This window comes from Balearica regulorum, chromosome 3 (assembly GCF_011004875.1).
Source record: "Balearica regulorum gibbericeps isolate bBalReg1 chromosome 3, bBalReg1.pri, whole genome shotgun sequence".
In the NCBI taxonomy this organism is placed as follows: Eukaryota; Metazoa; Chordata; class Aves; order Gruiformes; family Gruidae; genus Balearica; species Balearica regulorum.
Window position 1 is genome coordinate 92930192 of NC_046186.1, and position 18026 is coordinate 92948217.

The 18026-nt window shown below is 36.9% G+C and overlaps 1 protein-coding gene across 1 annotated transcript in view; it reads left to right on the forward strand.

Annotated features, from left to right (window-relative positions):
* The window catches only part of ZFAND3 (zinc finger AN1-type containing 3), a 135629-nt gene that overhangs the window by 25399 nt on the left and 92204 nt on the right, over positions 1-18026 (forward strand). The window contains 2 exon segments of the mRNA XM_075749007.1: positions 8954-8994; positions 10908-10934. Coding sequence (XP_075605122.1) covers positions 8954-8994; positions 10908-10934 — 68 coding nt within the window.

Genomic DNA, 18026 nt, shown 5'->3' on the forward strand with positions numbered 1-18026 from the left:
GTAGAAGAGAAGGCTCTGTGAGACCTTTTTGCAGCCTTCTGGTACCTAAAGGGGCCTACAAGAAAGCTGGAGAGGGACTGTTGACAAGGGCCTGTAGTGATAGGACAAGGGGTAACGGCCTTAAGCTGAAGGAGGGTGGATTTAGATAAGCTATTAGGAAGAAATTCTTCCCTGTGAGAGTGGTGAGGCACTGGAACAGGTTGCCCAGAGAAGCTGTGGATGCCCCATCCCTGGAAGTGTTCAAGGCCAGGTTGGATGGGGCTTTGGGCAACCTGGTCTGGTGGCGGGTGTCCCTGCCCATGGCAGGGGGGTTGGAACTAGATGATCTCTGAGGTTCCTACCAACCCAAACCTTTCTATGATTCTGTGTGTGTTTATGAACAGTGTGATGAGATAGGATTGCAGGCACCTTGTCAAAACTCTTCAACTGCTTTTCAAGTAGTGCTGTAATTCTACCGTAGCGTGCAATTCCAGATGGGTTTGATAAGGAAGGAGTGCAAAGAACTGTAAAACTGAGATTGTATTCTCATTCATGAGAATACACTGTTACTGCTGCTTTTTGCGGTGGCTTAGGGAGGTCTAGACAAGTGAGGTATCCTGCTGGACAACTTGCTCATTACTGAGTAGGCTGTAGCTCCTTACCAGTCCTGAAACAGTGATGAGTTATTGCTCTGTCCAAAGGATACTCTTTCCTCTTCTTTCTGTCATCTTTATTTCTGAACCTAGCATTCTGTGCTTTAACTCATATAAATGAATATTCAGAATAATTCTTGGGAGTTCTGACTCCTCCTGTCACATCTTTTGTATATAGTGCTTCTTCAATTGCTTTCTCTCTCTGTAGCTAGGATGGTCAACACTTCAAACTCCTTTTTGCTTGTGTAATGTTTGACTTGTTAGGCATTAAAAGTAGATCTCTACAACAAAGGGTTTATCTTATAATTTTTATATTCTGCTAGCTTTTGAGAGAACATTTATGGCACAGTACTTAAACCAGACTTTGTTAGTGTGTTTTGTTAATACTACGCAACAGCTTTTTTTTTTAAACCAGTTACGTAAATTGTCCTTGTAAATGTTATTTAACATGCATACAACAGACAAGGTCTTTGAAATACTTCGCAATGCTTTTTTTTTTAATGTCTGTCATGCAAAAGTTCTCACCATTCTAGGCCATTATAATGCCAGGCATTTTAAAGTATTTTTTTGCCAGAGAAAAGACCTTTGATTAAAAAAAGAAAAATGCTTCTCTATGGTTTTGCATAGAGAAGAGACAAACTGGGCTTAAACTGAGCAAGAATTAAAAGTTTTCCTATTTAGTAAGCTACATGTAGTTGTGCAGGTCAGGAAGTATTGGGATAGGTTTCCTGGGGAGGTTTGGTAGATAATTAGCCATGCCTTTAAGTCAGGGGACAAAATGGGTACTTTCTTGAGGTTTCTTCCAGCTTCTTTTTTCTAAGAATGTTCTAGTATTTAGTATATATTACTGACCCTGTGGTAAAAGGAATAACACAAATGGAATAGCCTTTTGAATGATGCTTATCAACAGAGTATTGGAGTGTCTGATCTGAAGAAAAAGATAAAGTTGATATGATTTCATATTGTAGATCTGAAGATGATGATTGTCATAGGGCAATGTTAGTTATTACCTGCAATGCATGCAACTAATAATGCCCTTGAGGAATTGGTGGAAGGTGGGTAGATCAGAACTTTCAAAATTTATTCCTACTTTTCTATTAAAGACCTCTTGGACTTGGATTAATACTTAGCCTTTCAACCTTTTTTACTGTCCTTTAAATGGTAGGCTACACATCTTTTTGAAAAAGACTTTGAAGACTTGCAGAGGAATGTTTGGTAGAGGATTTTGCTGCTGAGAGTTTTAAAGAAAGTGTAGAGACATGTATTTATAGAAATATGAAGCATTTAGCTTTGACTGGAGGGCAACAACTTTGTAAGCTAAGATAGAAACCCAATTGAATCTAAGTTCTTAAAACCTGTCTTACCTAGTTTAGATGTGTTGGATTCTTTGCAGTTTATTGTGTGAATTGTTGGAGAACGCTTTAAACTGAAACTCTTATCAGTGCTTTTGTCAGAGCCCGTGGTATGTTTTGTAAGAGTAAGGAGCTACTTTGCTGTGTGTTTTCCCCTCTTCTGTGGTTGTGCTCTTCTCTGGCCTTATTGTCAGCAAAGCACTTCTGTGTCTTTGTATAGTTAAAACATAAAATGTGCTTCAGCCATAGAGTTTTAAAAGAATGCTTTAGTGTAGCCATTGAAAAAAATAAGATACAGCTACTTTATTGGGATGTATCAGCATATCTTTTGAGTGTTGAAAACTGCCAGAAGGGCATTGCAGTGGTACACAGTGCTGTGCATAAAGTTTACCCTCCGTTTCATTTCAAATTGAGGTCAGAATGATGAGGTCCTTAGGAATGTGGGACTCACTAACTGAAACATAGTTTTCAGCAGCTTACCAAAAATCTTCAAGTGATAAGCAACACTTAAATTGTTTGTGGTGAAAATGAGGAGTCCAAACCCAGAATACTCATATATTTTCCAAGCAAAAAACTCTGTAGTAGTAGTAATAAAACCTTACTAATAACGCTTTTTTAATTGAACTATAATTCTTATCACTGAGCATACAGATATAGAAAAGCTGATGAAATAGAGGATGTTGACTGCATTTGTGGGATACACAATTTCAGATTTTATTTCACTTAAAAATCGGAGTGTATGTGAATATTTCTGATTGCCAAGTTCTCTATAGGTCCACCTGCATTTGACATGTTCCACTTCTGCCCTTTTATTTGAAAAGAATTTGGCATACATCATTCTTGAAGAATAACTGAGCTACCTCAGCCTAAAACTATGAATAATTGTTTAAACTGTCCAAAAAACCTTGCCTGTATCCCATTAGCAAGACCATAAATTAAGGAGGAACTATAAATATCAAATACGCAGCATATATGAAATCAGTGAGGTGACTTCTGATTTAGAAAAGTAAAATGACTTTCTTCAGAAGCTAGTGTACAGGATATAAAGAACCTTCAAAGGACGATTGAGGGTCTTACTAGCACAATCTAATTAACCTCCTTCCTGTACAAGGTGAAGTGTTATATGCTGTAAGCAGATGATGAAAAGTGTAAGGGAAATACAGAACTGGATCAATTGTCTTTTAATGATAAATAATCCTTCTAGTCTGGTTGGATGAAAGTAAACATATGTGGGCTATGGTTTTGCTTTTGCTGTGTGCCAGGATTCAGCTCAGAGTGAATTCTTTAGCGGAGTTATAAACCTTTGCAAATTGCTTTATAATGGAAATGGTGACAGGCTATTAACTACAGTAGTATAAATGCATTGATTTAACATATGTACAGTTGTCCTAAGTTGCCAAATACATGAAACAGTATGTGCTGAATGTATAGGGAGGAGGCTTCTTTGTAGTTTTAACTAATTAATGACATGATTCATATTATGTTAACGTTTCCTAAACATACAGCCCCTGACAATACTGGACCGGTATCATTCAGGGACTAAGGTACATTTGTACTATAGTGACACTGCAATCCCACTCCAATTGTTATGCTGGAAGGGGACCAAGAAGCATTTAATATGATGTGTTTAATCACCAGTACAATTACAGTGTCACTGAAGCAGATATGTTTGCCTACTACCAAGTCATAGGCACTTCTGAATCATAAAGAATCATTACTAGATATGCTGGCAAACCTCGTTCCCAGTAAAAATGCAGAATCTGGGATTTTGCAATCATACTTAATTAGCAACTGTGGCTTAAATATCTTTCAAATTGAATGCCAAATGCATGCTATATGAAAGCGTTTTTTCCCCTCCAAATTTATTATTCTTCCATCCTCAAAAGAGAGCCGAACAAAAATTATTTTCAGGAGTGGCTCTTATTCTGGTGGTTTTTTCAAGCATTGAGAATATACACCTATGCTAGAATCGTTACTTATTTTTACTCTGGTGCAGCTGCACAATTCTGGCTATTGGTGGGGATTTGCATTAATAATGCTAGTTCACTATTACCTTAAAAACGGTAGGAAACCTAATACAGATGAAACTGAGCATTTTGTATTGCCCTTTGGCACTTGTGTGGCTTTAAGCTAGTATTAGTTTTTAGCATTTCTGGTTTGTGGAGTGTTTTTTCTTTTTTTTTTTTTTTCTTCTTCTTCTTCTTAAAGATGGGAATGGGGAAGCTAGGAAGCGCCTGACAATCTGCTGGAAAATGTAGGCTTTTGTTACAAAACCTTCAGTATTTATTAGGTATGCCTATATTAATTTCTAGGCAGAAAATTGTTTACGTTAGGGAGGCTGAGATCAGGCAAATCTCTGTACACTTCAACTGTCTTCAGATATGCAAAATTTCCACATGTAATTTGTTCTTGAACCTTCAGACTGAGATCGTCTTTTTTGGATTCTGGCTATTCTGATCAACTATTGTACATTTAACAGTCTTATCTTTGAGATTTACGGCTAGAATATCAACTTCATTCTCTAGATGTGGTTTTGTATTGATAAAATCATTCGCTGGGAGAGGGGGAAGGAGAAACAAACTTTCAGTGAAGACGGAGTAGAATGTGCATTGATTTGAATGGTACCTCATGATGGTATACTGCCAAATGGCAAGAAAGAAAAGGAAGAATTAGTAGATAGGGCATAAGTTTGAGTACGTAATTTTCAGTGCGTTTAGTGGGTTAGATAAGGCCACACCTTCAGAAGAATGTACTGGAAGTAACATGAAAATGGAATCACGGAAGCAAGCAGAGGGGCTGAATAAGAATCTCAGTTCTTTAGTTTTATTAATTAGTTACGTATCAATACATGGGATTTTGATGTATGTTGTTTTTGATACTTAGTGCCTCTCACTGGCTCTCACTTTGCATTATTTATCTTTAACTGGAGATGCAGATGTTGATCTCACTGAAGTTAAGCCCTTGCAGTGGTCTGCATGTGCTGCATCTATCTGAAGGCTCAAATAGGTCTTCTTTGCTATGGAGGTTTGTAGGCACAACAGTGCAAGTAAGGGATGATAGCTTGAATAGCCTCAAATACATTTTTTATTTTTATCCTTATATGTGATTGGTTTATTGCTTAAAGTATAAATATGTTATAACTTCCAGAATTTCCCATTTCTGTAAATTTCTTCCTCTTTCATAAGTCCCTATGTCGTTGTTAGTACTTTCATGCCTCTGTTGTTAAGGGAGTGTTTTTTGTTTTTTTTCTTTGACAGTGGAAGCACTTCTAATACCTACAATTATTTCAGACCAAGCCCCGGGGAATTGTTGCATGCAATCATTCTGTAGCCTCTGGGGTTTTTCATCTGGCTTGAAGTATCCTCTGCCTTTAACTTGCTCTGCCACTTGACCTTCTGAGCTTGCTTCACCTTGTGGTTTCCAATCTGCATAATAATTTTGTGTCACCCTTTAGTTAAATGGTTTCTTTTTGACAGATGGAAATACCTTCAAGTAGGGTTTAACTTTATATTCTGCCTCAGAGATAATACCATTCTATTTGACTTGATTTATACATAAATATGAATGTCTTTCCGAATACCAGGTTAAATTATGTGCAAGTGGAGCTTGTAAATTACCAGTATAAAACTGACTTTCTAGGGATATTGTACATAGGGAATGTATACTGTAATAATTCTGGATTAGGTGTAGTTAAGCACAAAGCTGACTTTTATGAGGGAAATCTGGGAATTACCTTAATATGACCAGTTACAAACCATGTGATTTGATAACTGATTCATAAGCATGTCCAATATCCCCAACCTAACTGCAACAGAAGTGGTTAGAAATGTTGGGTGTCAGCCCAAAGACTTGTAGTCTACAACATGCAGTTTTCATTGCCAGGACTGACTTTGAACTGTAGGTCCACTGTGCCTTACTCACCTTTACACTCATCATTTTACTGTATGTTTCTAGAAATCTGAAATGTATTGCTTTCCCTAAAAGTCACCTGCTATAAGTAGAGTTGGCTGCTGTGACCATCTCTTTCCTATTAAGTGGAAGGAAGGGAGACTGTGTCGTGACTAGGACTGTTTGATGCTTTAAAGCTTTGAGTATTTCAAATAAAATTACCTCAATAAATAGCAGATACTACAGATATATGATATATTTGAAAAGGCTTTCAAGAGCAAAGAAATTTTATATTTTGGTGTTCCTGGCTGGCAGTAAGAGTTTCTGGTGAATGCTGGAGTCACTGGGAAGCATTTAATGCAAAACAGTATGTGGTTAACAAGATTTACTTCATAGAGAAAACAGTAATATGCAGGTTTGCTCAATTGTAGAAGTCTGCTGAGAGAACCCTTGTTTGCTGTAAAGAGGAAATCCTAGCAATGAGAGGAGGGATTTGCAGTGTAACAAAGAGCTGTCAAACATATTTTACTTGACAGACGTTGCCATGAATCTCAGACAATACCTAGTAAGTTTGCCATACGTAAACTGCTTAATGTATTTTCTTTGTAAAATTTTTCCTCTAATTAAATATTGTGCTTTCAAAAAGGGGCTGATCATTTTTCTCTAATAAAAAATGCCATTTACTTAGTTCTAGTTTAATGTTGATGGATCTACATTGATATAAGTGACTGTATAAAAGAAACTAAAAGGGAAAAAACCACTCAAAGTTGAGATCCTCAGACTGACTTGGATGCCTTAAAAAAGCATATAAAAGAATCAGGGAGAAAGTGGTCCTTGAAACTGTAACAGTGAAGTTACTGAGCTCAAAGTCCCTTGTCCAATAGCACTGTCCTTTCAGAAAATCTGACTTTTTTGTTATGAGTAAATGGCAGCCTTTTTTCTTTTTTCACATAGCTGTATGTTGTGTGTGTGTGCTTTCCATTGTTGGTGTACTGATAAGTAAATATTATATGAGGCTTTGGATTGTTATTTAACAGCTGAGATGGTTGATTATACCACTGAAAACATTTGTCATTGCCCGTTCCAATGTCATCAATATGAACCATCTGAACTCTGCCTTTCTTTTTCTTTGCTGCCCCTGGGGTTTAATGGCTTTGCAGAGAAGCTCCTGCCTGGCATATTGAGCTGCTCCAGAAGGTCTAACCCATAAGCAGTGAGTACTGAACTGCAGCACACTAATGCTGTAGGTGTTGACTCACCGTGCTGTTTTTAATTGCAGTTCTTTTGAAGGTAGATAATCTGTGCAGACTGTCAGCATAGATATTGAATCTTTGGATGTATACCAATTTGATGATGTATTTGTATGGCTACATATGCTGTTCCGTTTTTCTTTTCCTGGGAATTAACTTTTCTTCTGTGCACATATTGTTTGCATTTAAAACTAGCTTTCATGTGTCTGTGGCTCTTGCTATAGCTGGCAAATGCTTATGTCTCATATCTGCAGTGAACTATGTTCTAGAATTCTTGAGCCTGATGTATACCAGCTTTCAAATGTGCATGAATTGAAAAGCATCTGTAATGTTTTGATGTGACTAATACTAGAATATGATTGACTAAGTCTGGATTTACTTTGTTACTGGAAAGTTATTCAAAATGTCCATTTGCAAACTCGGACGGGGGGAATCTATAATTCTGATAGGTGTGTTCATTTGTGATATAATTGCTTGGAAAAAATTGTCAAAATTTTTGTCTTGAGATAATAAATAGTTTTGGTTTTTATAATTTGTATGTTGTAAGATGCAGATATCATCTCATAATTCAATCCATGTTTGGCTAGAAATTACCAAAACAAATGTTTTGGTAATATCAGTTATTTTCTGTATACGTATTTCTAAAGATAAAGATGCAATTAATTTGGCTAAATGGTATTTTCCGGCTAGAGGCTGCTCTGAGGAGGCGAAAAGGTTTTGTGGGCATGGAGAGTTTAGGTACAGCCTTGCCTGTCAGTATGTACTTTCAGACCTGTCAGGACAGTGTTAATGCTTATATGTAATAGTGGAGCTGATTCAGGAATGCTGAACGAATCAAATATTGGGCAGTGTGCACGGAAACTGGGTTCCTCTTACCTAAAGACATTTCAACACTTGGAGAACTTCTGAGAATATTCTCCAGCTCACATTGCAGAGGAGATATTGTGATGTTAGAAGAGAACTTTTTGTAAACTGGGAGAAACTTAATCTCCCAAAGTATATTGCTTTGGGTAGTTTCTTGGTCGCCCCAGAGAGGTCTATAGCCTTAACTTTATTTTTTCTTTTGGTGAGCCTACTGACTTTCTTTACGAGGGTGAACACTTGTGGCATAATTGTACAAACACTTTGGAGACATCTGGGAGGCTTAAGATGCTGCTGTTGTTCTCCAGCTGTTTTTCTCTCAGCTGAAGGTTGCTGCCCTCAAAGTTGAGCCACGCTAATGGATCGTATGAACTATCCTATGCCATGTCAGTGCAAAGTCAGCTGGGTTATTTTAAATTACTGCTGGATGCAGCTGAGGGTAGTAATGAACAGCTTGAGGTAATAACTTCTTAAGCCATTCCAGCTAGGCTTCCAAGAGCACATCTGTCTGTGTCCTTATAAGTGCAATACTTTAATCTCTCTGTTGCTGTACTGTATTCAGGATTTGTCAGGCCCGCAGAGCTGTTGCCAAGGGGAGTCCAATATTCAAGTGGAATGTATTGGCTCTTCCTGTCTATCATTATTATCATATTGCAATAGAAAGATCTGAATGATGGGTGTGTAACATATACACTGAATGATAAAGTAAGCTTATTTTCATATATGAGGTATACGTGTGAAAGTGATGTTTTGGAAGCTCTTTAAATTGGATAGTTTGCCATATAAAGTCTCTTCCCCCTGCCCCTGTTCCTAGTTCAGCCACTTCTAGCCACTTATCTTTGATTCCTAGCCAGTTAAGTTCTCACCCTCTCTGTACCCTTGCTTCATTCCCTCAAAAAACTTCCCTGTATTGATTAGAAATATAATGAATTTTTTAGCTCTATTTTTTTTTTTTTTATTTTTGCCCCAGGTCCAGCAAGACTATGAATCTCTGTTCCAAATGCTTTGCTGGTAAGTGCAGTAAAAGGTTTTGTGTTTTTGTTAGATTATCGAAACCACGTTGTTGGCATCTCCTTTAGGATTTGTGCATGGGTTTCTCTTCCTTCAGTGTGTATGTGTAATTGGGTTTTCCTCACTTTGGTGCTTCATTTATTTGCTAATCAAGAACCTCTTATGTAAATGTACCAATCAAGAACCTCTTGTGTAAATGTACCAATCAAACCTTGTTCTTGAAGTTTATGGAATTCTGGAACACCCTTGAACTACAGGGCTCCTCTGTCAGCACAGCTCTTATATGGATGATTTGGCTTTCAAAATGCATGTTTGAATTGTAATTTGGAATTTTGTATGGTTTATGTTGTAATAACCTCTGAAATACAGTATGGATAAAAAATGGAAAAGTCGATATAGAACACCCTTGTTCAATTTCTTTTTAACTTGCAGCCCTTGAACACTAAACCATTAGTAGCTCATCAGCAGGCTAATTCTAATTGCTACATATTATTTCCTTATTGCAAGGTCATTACTACTGTGTAAAATGGTAGGAATTGCTATTGACCTTTTCTTCTTAGCATCTTCTAGCTTTGCCTTTCTGATTTTTTGGGGTATTATTTAGTATTGTAAACTTATTTTTATTAATGGTAACTAAAGTGCTGTCATAGTTCATGATTTTTAATTTCTCTTGGGGGAACAGATACAATATTAAAGCGTTGAGAATTTTTTAAAACTTTTTATTTATTTATTTTTACAAAAAATATATTTTGACTTGTAACTTTCAGATCTTGGGTTCAGCATCACTTCATTAAACAAACACATGGGAAGTAAAGATTGTCAAAGGCTGTTCAGCAAAATGATGCATGTATTTCTTTGGCTGTTTTCCAAAGTCATGGATCACTGGAAAGGGTATATTGAAGAAAGTGCAAGTCCTTTATTGTACTCTTTCCCTACTGACCACAGTCAGAAACAAGCTCCTAGGTCTTTGATTTGGCTAAGTGCAACTGTTATGTTCATATTAGCACTATAAACCTCTTTTTGTGTACCTCAGAAATGTGGATTTTCTGATTCTGACATATCAAAATGGCCCATCCCTCATATTCTGAGTTAACAGAGTACCCAAGACTTCACAGCCAGCAGGCCAGATATTAAGCAAAGTATTTTTTTATTTTGGTTTTACTGGGGGTTTTTCTGTTGTTTTGTTTGGTTTTAACAAGAAGAAAAAAAATCTTGGCTTTTATGCTGTAATTCTCCTGAAATGCCATTACCTCCAATCAAGTTCATTTTTTCTGTTGTAAAAATACAAGATGGTATCTAAATATTTGTGTGATTTGGGGTGGGGAAGCTTACCTTTTAAAAATTTTCAAGACTTTCCTTACAGCCTGTTGATTTTAATGAAATAAGACTTTTTGAAGAGTTTGAGTAACTTAAAAAGCTACTGCTAGTTGGAACAAAGCCAAGTATTGTGGAAAAAGGCAAATTTACTCTTATCTTTTTAGAGCTGAACTACGGTTCCTTCAACAAGTAGCATAGAAATAACCAGTTCTGTTTGAGTAGTAACTCAAAACCTCTCAATGTCAGTATTCCAACATAAGGTGGTTTTTGGTTTTTTTTTTGGTAATGTTACTGAAAGATTTTTAGCATATTTTTAATGCTGGGTTTCCAGCCACAGTATTGAAATAGAAAGATGTATACACTTGTTTCTGTAAATTGAACCACCACAGTTAGCAAGATTTTAGGCAAGTAAGCTGTTAAAAGATGCTTTTCACCATTCCAGGTGCTCCAAAGGTATGATGTGAAAAAGGTTCCTTTTGTTTCTCTTTTAATACGGCAAGTTGTTAATTCAAATGTATTGAAGCAGATTTGTATGCGAGGGAAAATTGGGAGTTATTATTTCTCTTGACCGTCCTTTCCTTTCTCTTTTATTTTAGAAAAAAGAAATCCACACAACGAAAAAGGTTAGTAACTTTGTTAAATGACTGGGGTTTGGTTTGGGTTTTTTTAGAGGGAAGGGATAGAATCCAGTCTTCCTATTTTTTAAAAAAATAATTTCAGACACACAGTGTCCAAGTTCCATACATTTGTGTAAGTATTATCTTCATATAGATCAGGGGAGAAGGACAACATATCAGCAAGAGGTGAAAACATTGTTGGGTTTACATTGCAATATGAGTTATTACATGGAACCTTCCTATCTTTATTGGGTTTTCAGCTTTCTGAACTATGTACAAGTTTGTAAATACATGATCATGAGCTCTTCTTTGCTTCTGCCCTTCCTCCCTCCCTCAACCACTGGGAAAAACGGTCATAGACCGATGCCTGTGATGTTAATTAGTACAGAAATGGAGCAAAGGACAATGGTCAGGGGCTGTCAGTTTGCCACCTTGTTTGACCAAATGCTTGTGATTTCTAAGTTTCTTATCAAGATAAGTTCACTGAATTTTCACTCCTATTTGTCCAAAGATAGGAAAAAAAAACCAGTAAAAGCAACCAGATTATGTAGCAGGGAGACTGGAATTCCTTGCTTTGGCTATCTTTGTACATTTTCCTGTATTAAACCTGGCAATACTTTTCACAGGTTATTCTAGAGATTGAGTTGTTCAGCTTTCTATGGCAAGAGCGTGCTGGATACTACACAGATACTTGCAGCCCTTTGCCTAGGAGAGCCCAATGTTTTGACCCAAATCTAGAAGGTTCATTAAGTTCTTCTGTACAACCATAAATCTGCTGTTCATTTGTCACAGGCTAGTTCTTGGCTTGCACATGAAGGTTGACAAATACTGCAGAGGAGCTCTAAGTTAGCTATCCTCTTCAGCCCTCTTTGCCTCCTCTTCACCTGATCTGCCTCTTCCAAGAAGGAATACCTGACTTGTTTTATTTAAGGCCTGTAGAAGCAGCAGGCTCTGAAATGTTCAAGAGCCTCCCTGAAATAGTTTCAAGTTAATTGTACTTCTGCAAAGTACTTCACAACATTCTGTCTCCAATTCAGTGCTGACCACATGCTCTTAATGCCTCAAAGTCTCCAGATACAGTACAAGTGTAATCCTACATATTAAATTGCTTCAAATAAATTTGCTCTTCGGATGGTTAAGGCACAGTTGCTTCAGACTTCTTGCACATCCAGAATACAAATGCAATAAAGTGTGTGGGGGTTTTAATCAGAATATAGGTTGGTAAGTGGAAAAAATGCAAATTACAGCCAGAGTATCTCCCTTAGTGACACCACATCTTTCGCTAATACCACAGCCTCTCTTCTTTCAGTATGGTAAACTGTGAGATCTGAATCATTAAAATACAGGACAATGATGAGTGAAATTTTTCAAAAGTACTCTTTATTAATCTATCTTTGCTCCCATTAGGTTTATGGAAGTTTTAATATCAGCTTCAGGTAGGGACATTGAGTACTTTTGAAAAGCCACTTTTACAAAGTAGGCTCTTTCAGGCAGGAATTCTACAGGCATTCACAGAAACAACACCTGGTACCTCAAGAAATCAATTTTAATTGGAACCTCTGGGAACAGTCACAGAACAAACTATTACAGAGTAAGAACAAATATTTAAATACAGAAAATGGTAAAACTAGAGTTTCTACTTAAATCACCCCAAAAAAATGCAGTCTGCCTTTAATCCATTTGATTGTCAGTCTAGAAAGTTGAGTTTGTGTTATGGTGCTATCAGCATTGGAAAGAGGGGTGCAGGAAATGGATTTTAGCTTTTTCAGTAGTATGTGAAGCTGAAGGTAAGTGCATCAGTGGATGGTTTCATGGAGAGATGCACTTAGGAAACTGGAAGAAGGTAAAATGATGATTAGAATATTCATGGATTTGTGAATCAATTTCATTGCCCTTCTGTCTGAAGGTGTAATTGAAACATTAGAAGCGAGTGTCCATCTCTTTTCTTAATGTATCTATGCAATGTTTATTTCATGTTCTGTGAAGCACTAGATCAATGTCACTGAATTTGAGAAAATACTTCAACCATATAACCCAAGAATTCTGAGTTTTAGGGACATTGACTCTTCAGTTTTATTTTTAGTTTGAAATCAAACATTTTTTTTTTTTACATGCTGGTATCTTCATGAGTAAAAACTATAGATTTTTTTTTTTAATCTCCATCTATCAAGTAGGAAATCAATATTGTTGTAACCACATAGGTATTTTCAATACCTATGCTTAGTTCTATGCCAGATTATGAAATTTTGTAACTTCAATAGTATCTTTTATTCTCCTGAATTTAAAAGCTCTGATAAGGGGGAAAAAAAATAAAAATAGACACTATTATCTTCTATATATCATCTGATTCTGGAAGTATCAGATTATTTGCTATTCTGTTTCCTGAACTCAGATGTATGACTGTAGAGTTGTTATATGCTTTTGTGCGTCTTAACCTTCTGCTTTGTTGAGCAGACCTTTATTTTGTCATGGCTAAGTCACACAGAGTTTTCTGAGCTTACAAAATCGGGGGGTTTATGTGACTCAGAGTCACTTGAATTTCCTCTTCTCTCAGCCTTTGTAAATCGTGGGAGCTATTTAGAATGCTGCCTTGTCTGTCAGTAATAACACCTACTGTAAGCATGAGCTGGCAAAAATCAGCACTCCTGCCTAAATAGATTTTGTTATTAATCAGCTGCAAACTTGATCCTCAGTCAAGCTTTCAGCTTGCTTACTGGAAAGCATTTCAACAGGCGCATCTTGCATGCAGCTAGTTCAAATTTTGTTGTCTTTGCTGTATCCTGTTGTATGATCAATGATAAATTATGCTTAATTCAGCCCTTCTGTTTTTCATAAAGTTTTCATTCCTAAATGAAAGATTAAAAATCTGTTAGGTTTGTATTTTCCATGTCCTTGTAATTTGATGTGAATCCACATTTGCTAGAAAAGCAGCAAGCATTTTCTAAAGTTTGAAAACAGCAGCAAGTGCTAGTTTTCTTTATCTGTACTCAAAATGTTTCTTTTTCAGTATGGTATTCCCTTTGTTGGCTCCTAATGGAAACCGGTGCCTCAATTTGTTGCTTCATTAGGCTAGAATTTGTTGCTGTATTCACGTCTGCCTTTGTGTTTTGAAGTACATGGACTGCTTGCTGCAAAAACCAGCGCTCACTGGCTAGCACTTGAAAGTAGTTGAGCTTCATCTTCAACTTTTATTACACAGTCAGGCTTGCAGCTAAATAATTCTTTGGGAGGTTGTACAGCTGGTTACAGTGGCAACAAAGATATTGCAAATTTCTAGAACTCCTACTAATAAAGAGCTATATCATTCCAGATAAAAACATAAATATTGTTTGGCATACATTGAATTTCTTTTCCTCTATGCCCAAAGAATTTTTAAAAAGAGGAGGCTGGTAGGGAAAAGATGTCTTAGCATAATTAGTAAACTTGAAAAGGTGAGATGTATGCTAAGCTTGAGAAAGACAATCACCGTGAAAAGGAATTAAGAAAAAAAAATTGGATAATTTACTTTAGTTGGGCTTCACTTATAAATAAGCTTGATTTGCACTGCTCACCCCAAAGATTCTTTTTACTCTGTAGGTATGCATTATTCTGCAGCTTTAAAAAAAAAAAAAGTGAAGATCAGAGTAATAGCTCTGTTTGGGTTGTTAGAACAGCGTAATATTTTGTAGAAGGATTGGGAAAGGATTTATATTTTTTTTTTTAGTTGATTCCTTTTCCTCTAACCTGTCTTAAGATTTTGGAGGAGAAATACAGATTAATAGAAAATGAGTTTATTCAAGTATAGTTGTATTATCTAAGCTTAGGACTAATTGTTTTCTTTCTGTCCAAAATAGTACCATCAACCAAATTATCCAGCATATTTTTGCTGCATGTTCCTAGTACTCAGTATATTCAGGCGAATTGGAAATACGAGAGAGAAGGATACCTGAAGCTTTCTAGGCTTGCTGGAGTTTTAAGAGTTAAATAGAGATCCCATTTTGAATGAATATAGTATTATTTGAAGGGTCTACTTTTTTCTCTGTCTATGCTGTCATGGCATGGAAGCTGTGGAGTACAGGGCTCCTATGTTCCTTTGTGGCAATACTGATAGGATTTTGCTATGCGTTATATCGAAAGGCACTAAAGATGCCGTATGGAAGACACAGCCCTCATCTGCCTGGGACCTGGCTGTGTGAAGGCGTTGTGTGCACAGCAGTGCTACGTAGGGTGACAGTAGGGCCAATGGTTCAGTAGTAGGGTTGCTGGTTCAATTTGCTCAATTATTTTCTCTTTTTTCCTCCTCCTTCATCTTCCCCCACATAGAATAATGGGAAGGGGCAAGCACTGATGGGGGACAAACCCATGAAGTATTTCTACTTCTGTACAATCATTAGTGGCAGAAAGAGAATTTCTTTCACAGCTGGCACTCAAATGTTGTCTGTTGAGATAGGACAGGTTTTTTCTTTTGCTTTTCTTCTTTCTGGCTACTACTAACTTCAAGTTAGTGGGGCTTTTTTCAGAAACATTTGAAAGTGTCTTTTCACCAACAGAGTCTAGAAAAATTGAATGCCTTTTAATTAAGATCTTTAACATTTTACAGTCAATCTTATCAGCAAGCTATCCTGTAGAACATTAGTGGCTGTTTCATTGGATTGCATCTTGATAAATTCACAGTCTAGTAGTCTGGGGCTCATTTGTTAAAAATATAAATTAAACTCAAACAAAAATATGACCTCTTCTCAGTACTGGGTACCTGAAAAGACTGCCAAATAGTCTTAATTTAATTTTTTCTTCTGTTTTGACAAGTCATCATTGATATTTTTTCATATGATTGCTTTTTGTTATCTCAGGCAATTGCCAGTCCCATAGTCCAGATTGACCTACAAGCAAAGAGCAGAGCTCAGCCCTTTTTTCCTCTCAGACTTGCATTATTTTTAGTTTTTCATAGCTCTGTTTTCTAGTATGTTTTCTTCTTTATGGTAAAGCCAGTTTCTTTCTGTTTTGTTAATATCTAGTTCACCTTCTGACTCGTAACCTTTCCAAATGACTCACTGAAACACCAGCTGTAATTTAGTCTCTTGTGTATAGGTTCTCTGATGATGTAAAAAAAATCTGTTTAGAAATATGACTTAATTGCCATGATGTTTGCACATTGCCAGCATGAAAGCAGCGTTACCTATTTAGAATGTGCAACCCACAGGTTTAATTTATTAAACTTTCTTGTAACTCCATTCTCCTATAAATGTGTGCATAAGATGAGAGGGAATGTTTTTCTTTCTTTTTTTTTTTTTTTTTTCCATTTAGCAATTTGCTTGATATATAGAAAAGTCTGTGCTCTGTTTTGTGTATTTGCTCGTTTGGAAACCTTCTATAGTTTATAGAGACACTAGTGATTTGTTCCTTAGCCTCCCTGTGGAGTTTGTTCCATATTACAATCTAATTCCATGTCCGTGTCGTGCACTCCTGAGCTGTTAATTTGTACATTTCGATGCAGTTTGTTTCATCGTGTTTTTGTAATCCAAACTGAATGTAACGAGCTATGTGCTTTGGGGACCCAGCCTTGCCTTGCCAATTAGAACAAGTGGTTACTGAGAGAGAGCATGTTTTAAATAAAACATGGCACCTCTGCGTGGGACCAGCAGCCTTCAGGGAATAAAAGGATATTTAACTCTTTCTCTCTGAGAAGAGAGGTCAGTATCAGTGAGCACATTTTAGAAACATTCAACTCGTTACTTTGAGAAATATGATGCAGATTCATGTTTCATCTTGCACATAAAATTTAGTTTGTCATTGGAGATGTGTTATGTAGTACTACATGGGGAGTATTTAGGAACGCAGGAGGATAGCTGTTGAGTTGACTACATGTTTTCTAGGATTCTAATCACTAATGCCACATAAAAATTGTACAGGACTAGCAGCTAACCTTTCTCCTTCCCCTTGTGCTGCTACCCAAGAGGCTGAGATAGGACAGGAAGAGTGCCAGGTGGTAAGAGCTAGTTTCAAAATGTATTTTGCAAGGGAAGGAATCAAGAAGCAACACTTATTAGAGTACTAAGGTTATGTGCTAGGCAACCATAAGTAAGGCCTTGTTATTCTACCAATTTGAGGTAACTAGGAGAGGGTACCTCTATGACCATGGATATTTGTGATTGTTGCAGAAATTATCCAGCATTCTACTGGTCTTTACACTAACTGAACTTCCTGGTGAATTCAAGCAAGACACAACAACGATTTTAGAAGTTAACTCTACTTTGCAATTCTTTCTTGCATTCCAGCCCCAACATTTCTTTTCCTCTTTCTTCACTCTAACTTGCATGTTCTACATGCTTGTGCATCTTCAAAGGGAAGAATTTACTGTCCACCAAAAACCTTCAGCTAAGGACACCGAAAAAGAAGTTAGGTGAAGAGTCATGGTGATTGACTCGGACAACATTTCAACACTCCTTGCACATACACAAGCAAGACAAGACCAAGAAAAATCTCTCTTGTGAAAACCTTTTAGCTCAGCATCTAGGTGTAAGGGAAGTATAGCTGTTAGGTAAGCAGGTGTACAGGACAAATGTAATCTGGATAATAGAACAAAATGTAACTGATGACTTTTCAGTTGTCTCTCCATTTTATATGAAAGGAATGTGATCTAGCAGCGAGACAGCTAGCTAGGAACTTGAGACCCAGTTTCCTTTTCCCAGTCAGGGAGCATTTCTTTGTGATACTAGACAAGTTGCCTTTTTTGTCTTCTGCTTCTGTTCCTCATCAGTTACTGAGAGATGATAATATTTCCCTGCTTCACTGGAATGTTTGTGAAGATAAAATATGTATGATGTTCAGTACAGTAACAGTGGTTATCTAAGGAGCTGAGATAAATCTAGAGCCCTAACTTGGGAAACAAAAGGAACAATATCTGTATTTTCCTTTTCCAAATCAGGCTGGAATTAAGCATGCCATTAGCATGTATAATATTAAAATGGAAATTGGCTGTCTGCAAAGTTAGTCAAGGCTCTCAGGCTGAGTAAATTGCCTAAACTCTGGGATAGAAGCTTGATCCTTTGGTGGTATGTAATGCAGATTCACACACAGCGCCCCCCCCAACTCTAGCATAGTGTTAGTGCAGAAAATTAG